This window comes from Mandrillus leucophaeus, unplaced genomic scaffold (genome assembly GCF_000951045.1).
Source record: "Mandrillus leucophaeus isolate KB7577 unplaced genomic scaffold, Mleu.le_1.0 Scaffold186, whole genome shotgun sequence".
Classification (NCBI taxonomy): Eukaryota; Metazoa; Chordata; class Mammalia; order Primates; family Cercopithecidae; genus Mandrillus; species Mandrillus leucophaeus.
The window spans coordinates 1,825,359-1,831,358 of record NW_012101876.1 but is presented as its reverse complement, the minus strand read 5'-3'; the positions used below and the strand labels follow the sequence as shown (position 1 = coordinate 1,831,358).

Sequence of the window (6,000 nt, the reverse complement as noted above, 5' to 3'; positions counted from 1 at the left end):
CAAATCTTTGTGCTAAAACTTGAAGCCTAATTTTTCAAATTTACTTAATGATTCAAGAAAATTCAAATTAATGTACTTTTTCTTAGGCAGGAAAAGACAACTTTTAGATTTAAAAGGCAATACCGACTTTAACTTTTTACAAACTTTTTACCAATTTGAACAGCTTTTGACTCGGTGAGCTATATATAGAACATATTATATTGAGAAAGGTAGGCAACCTTGGAAGCTCTGATAAATATCAAGAAATTCGAACACCATTGCTTAAGAGCCAAGTGTCTTTTTTCATCTCTCCTTAAAAGGAATAAAGCAAACAACAACAAAACTATATACACATATAAAGTTCCCTTTATTTCTTCAATAAAAGCTCTTTTCAAATATGAAATACAGTATTTTATTAGAGGAAAAAAATAAGCCAAAAGTATGAACGTTTTCTTAAAAAAAAAAAATAGTTTATTCCAGTCTATAAATTTTTTAAGTCTCAAGTCACTCCACTAGCCCAGGTGTAGGATTTATTAACTAAAAACACACACAGAAGTATCTGTGTATCTTTTTAGCATTCAAGTAACTTTTGTTTTTTGATTCAAACCCCAAAGCTCCTAACTAAATTATTACAATCTTCAGTTTATTGGCTACGACTCCTAACTGAGCATCATCGGTGTTTATAATTTTGCACTGTCTCTGGAAGTCAGCATTGCATTTACAAATGATTATTTTTAAAGTATCTAATTGTCAAGATGAAAAAGAGTGTACATTTTTCTTAAGAGTACGGCTTTGGAAAATATAATGTCATGTGAAATTAAGTTGAAAAAAAATATTGAGTAAACTAGATGATTTACTACAGTTTATACAGAATCTTGAAATTTAGGGTTAACTATAATGTACAAATTTAAAATAATCTACAATGATTTATATTCTATCCTCTGCCATTTACACAAAACTAAGATGAGGTACAAAAATTAAGCAATATTTTGAGTTTCCCTGAGAATGCCAAATAACTGGTCTGAGTTTTCTCTAACTAAATTGACTATGAAGCCAAGTTTACAGCAGATTTTTGGCTATAGAAACACAAAAAGCTTATCAATAAATGAGGCAACAAATAAGTTATTGTCTATATTGGGAATTAAGACATTATACTTTAAAAATCTGAAAAAAAAAAGCGTAACATTGACTCAAAAATGACAAAGATTTCCTGTCAACTTTTGAGGAAAGTTATAATTTGATCAAAAAGATATTTAGAAACAGGGTAATACAACAAAAGTTTTTAAATGTTCACCTTCAATTTATTTCATAGGTCACTGTTATACCATCTAATAAGATAATTAAAAACATGCAAGCAGCTGGTACTACAGCTAAACAGATTAATGTAATAGTCTGTAGTCATATGTGCTGGCAAGGGGCTTGCCTCTTTTGGCGAGGAGAAGGTCAGCTGCCCTTGGGAAGAGGAGAAGAGGAGTGGCCTGTGCTACAGTCACTAAGTTAAACATCAGCAAACTGATAATCAGGAAACGACTTTTCTTCTTTCATACCCATTAATGTTCTTCTCTCAGTTTTAATGGTTAAATAAGGAACAGAGAAAGCTCATATAATTTGGCAGACAACATTAACATTGGTCTTTAAAAAGTACAAGATATATTTCACAAAACCAACAATGTCTTCTCAAGTCTTATAAACTTTCCATTTTAACGCATCATCTGCAAATTAGTTCAGAGATACACAATCAAATTTTAACCAAAATTTCCAAAACAATATCTGGACTATTACTCAAGCATCATATAATAATTGTACTGGTGCCCTAGGAGTTAAATGCAGCTGTACTCTATCTGAATCCATGAAGCAAGATCAAAAGAAGATATAAATCCAAAGTAAACATCCCAGTTTATTTAAAAAAAAAAAAATCTATGAGTATTAGGCACATAAAGCTGTAGTTACGGTCCATTCATTTTAAATTTTAAAATTTATTTGTCAAAGTTCCAGATATCATCTCTGAATTTATAGTAAAATATCCTCCTTTTATCTTTACTAGGTATTCAAATTTGTTATTCAAAGGTAACCTGAAATATGTGTCAGAGATTGAGAGTGTCAAATCTCAGGTTAAGCTTGTTCTTAAGCACTCTTTCTGCTAACAGACAAAAAATTTATTTTCTTGTAAAACATATTTTTTCTCTTCCTTTTGGTATATTAGATCACTGTAACAATTTCTATAATACCAAAAGGTTAGTGATGACAATGATGATGACATTGTCTGGAACAAAAAAAGTAAGTAATATTTATTCAACATTTACCATATGCCATTATCTGATTAAACTCCTCATATCAACTGTATTTTATCATCTCCACTTCAAAGGTGAAGAAACTGAGGGTGAGACTTGTCCAAAGTATTCAGAGTATTTACAATCAGGATCTGAACCAGCACACTATGTTTAAACATTGTTTTAAAAAACAGACCAGGTGCAGTGGCTCACACCTATAATCCCAACACTTTGGGAGACCAAGGCAGGCAGATTTCTTGAGCCCAGGAGTTTGAGACCACCCTGGGCAACATGATGAAACCCCATCTCTACAAAAAACACAAAAATTACCCAGGTGTGGTGGCACACACCTGTAGTCCCAGCTACTCAGGAGGCTGAGAGGTGGGAGGATTGCTTGAGGCCAGGTGGTTGAGGCTGTAGTGAGCCAAGGTAGTGCCACTGTACTCCAGCCTGGGTGACAGAGTGAGACCCTGTCTCAAAAAACAAACAAAGAAAACCTCCAGAGACTATGCCCTCTTGAAACTTATAATCTAATATCATAATAATGCAAACAGTGGAAAGAATATAAATTTCAGTGTCCAATTCAAGACTGAATTCAAGTTATTAAAATCTCAACGTATGTTAAAGGATACATGTGTCTGATGGTGAATACAGGAAACAAAGTTACCCATTTACATGAAGTGAGCACGAAAGAATTAATACTATGACTTCCCATTTAGATTTTCAAAAGGCCTTTATTTTATACGTTTTAACCCGAGTTTTTAAAACAGTTGTGGGAAGGAAACAGGTTAGGCATTATAATGCCCATTTGATAGACAAGAAACTAAAGTAAATCTTTGACACAAGTATATATAAACTATGAGTATGTTGGTGATAGGTTTAAGGCCTGTGTTGTCTAACTGTGAAGAAAGGCTAGGATTTCAGAGGCGGTTTAAATAATACAAACGTAGAACTGTCATGCAAAAGGACATCTGAGGGTTGCAACATTTACGTTTTTCTAATAACCTATTTCTAGTTAGCTTAAAGAGCTATAATGGCAACAAAAAATAATTTTTGTTTTCAAAAGTAAATTTTACTGAAAATTCTATTGCCATTTTAATGTGATTCTGCAACAATTCCTAGATTTTGTCAGTTAACCTTAATTGAAGCTATACCACAGAGCTGTGCTTCTATGAATTCTACACTTAACCCAAGTGTCAAATCCACAAGTAAGCTCATTATAAGAGCTATCACCTACTGAGTAGAAAAATATTCATTTCATACCTTAAATACTATAACAGTATTTAACAGTGGCACTGGTCTGCCAACTATTAAAAGCACATTTTTACAGACTGTATTACTTCAGCTTTTTATCTTCCCTTTTTAATTACAACAATAAATTAATATTCTAACATTACAACATTGATTTTTAATCAATGTCTGTCATTTTTAAACAATGACAGACATTGATTAAAAATATTTAGTTAACAACATTAGTATTTATTGTGCAAAGCTACACTAGGAGTTACTTTTCAAAATACAATTATCATTTAATAATACTAAGATACTTTATTCAAGAACAAAAAAACACCCAAGATAATATTATACCTTCACTTAATATAAAGTTAAGAGAAATGTTTTCATTTCTCTTATGAAATGAATGAAATGAAAACATTTCTCTTAACTTTATATTATATCCACTATTTACTATAATTGGCTAAAATACAAATGTAATTGTAAAATATAATTCAACAACAGAATTTATACACATATAATGGGATTTTCCTTTTTTTGAAATACATTAGTTTTTCTTTTTGTCTCGTTTATGTTTAATTGTATTTATACCTAATAAATTATCATCATAGATTTCATATATTACCATCTTAAGATTCCTCTGTTACATGTCAAATCCTAATATTTATTTAACTATCTTTCACATTTACTTTTTTGGTTATTGTTACAATCAGCTGTCACACACTCAAATAGGAGATTCTACCTATTGTTTAGTATGTCAAATACAAGCTTTATATTATGCTTCAGGACTCAGAAAGCATTTGGACAATTCCAATATTTATAAGGTAGGATGGATATAGTGAAAATTTAACAACAACATATGAGTTTTACTGCTGTGATAATACCCTTCTAGAACACCATGGAAAATAAGCCTTTTGTGGTATCTGTGACACTTGAACAACTGATCATTTATACAGACCCCAACTAGCATAAAATAAAGATATCAAGTGTTTCAATTACCATCTCATTTCTGAAATTCATAAACAAATTGTAAAAACTTGTTTCATTTACTACATTTTTGTCTAGTTCCTCCTGTATAAAAGGTCCGATTCTAGATGTTAAAAGCCTGCCTGAAATCTGAAGAAATAAATGACACAGTTCCAATTAAGACTATAAAATATGTATACAAATAAAAATATAAGCATAAGTTCCATATTTATTATAGATAAGGAGACACAGTTTAATATTCAAATTAGTTTTCAAATATACAGTGGCTCTTGCATATATTTTATAGTTTTGTTACACAAGTATCAGAAGTAATTAACCATAAGGACAATGTTGGCCAATTAAATTGTTTCTTCAAGAATCTGCATTGCCATCTATAATGTTAAAATGTATCATTATTGAATTTGCACTTTTTTCCTAAAAGAAAATAACCAATTTCTTACACCACTTTGGCTCTGTATATAAATTTTCAAGTATTACTGAAAATACTTTAATCTTTCTTGTTCTTCAGTTTCCAGATATAAGGTACAAATTTCATAAACATTTACTGTTTATGAAAGTAAAATTCAAGTCATGAGGAGAATATAAAGAAAGGATTAGGTAAAATACATATTTTCTTAGTGTATCCTTTTAAAAATATTACTAATTCAGAAGTAATAGCCCTGTTTACTGAAGAACTTAAACAGAATATTAGCAAACAGCACTTAATTCAACCATGAACTACATTTTAAGCTCTCTTAGGCGCTCATGAGCGGTACTATATTTTAGCAGGAAAATTAAAAGGAAGCTTTAGTAATGTAACAGATATACTGGAAAAACAAAAATGGATTATAATGAAGCTGAATACTACATGTGCATACGTTCCAATTACCCTACTATTGGCTAACAACAGATACTGCAGTAAGTGCATTTACTCAAAAATTTAGAATATTATATTTTTCTGTAACTTATTAATTGCAGAAAATAACATTAACACAATATTGTTCACATTGGTCACCTTGTTAAAGCACAAATAGTGTTTCCTTACTATTCTAGATCAAAACCCTATATAATTATATATCTTATACATTATCTTGTAATATTATATGTGTATGTGTATATATATACATGTATTCATCACCTACCTATAGGAATTAAAAGTCCCTTCAGAGTCTAAAGTAGAACTTGTTCTTCTTCCATTTTTATTTGAATCTCCTGGAGAAAAAAATTACAACACTGAAATAATGGAGATAAACTGAGTATTTCAGTTGAAAAACTGTGTGAAAGCTAAATGCAACATATTAGCCAAAAAGCATATATCCTCTCCCCCTTCCCCAAATTATCTTTTGTACTCAAAGCTTTTTAGGTAAAAAATTCATTTTGATTTCAAAATATAAACCAATGCCAATCCTAGACTGGATAGTAACAGTACCAAAGTAAGTGTTATCAGGAACAAATGAAGCACAGTACCAACATTTTCTTCTTATGAATCACAGACAAAACTAAAATTATAAACCAGTATAAAGAAAGGCAATTTTTTGTTGGTGACCAAGTC

General features: G+C 30.5%; 1 protein-coding gene across 3 annotated transcripts in view; it reads right to left on the bottom strand.

Annotated features, from left to right (window-relative positions):
* Positions 1 to 6,000, bottom strand: part of TBC1D5 (TBC1 domain family, member 5) — a 500,189-nt gene that overhangs the window by 281,374 nt on the left and 212,815 nt on the right. For all 3 annotated transcript variants that reach the window (XM_011977919.1, XM_011977920.1, XM_011977921.1), the window contains one exon: positions 5,591 to 5,660. In XM_011977919.1, coding sequence (XP_011833309.1) covers positions 5,591 to 5,660 — 70 coding nt within the window. The remainder of the gene's footprint in view (positions 1 to 5,590; positions 5,661 to 6,000) is intronic.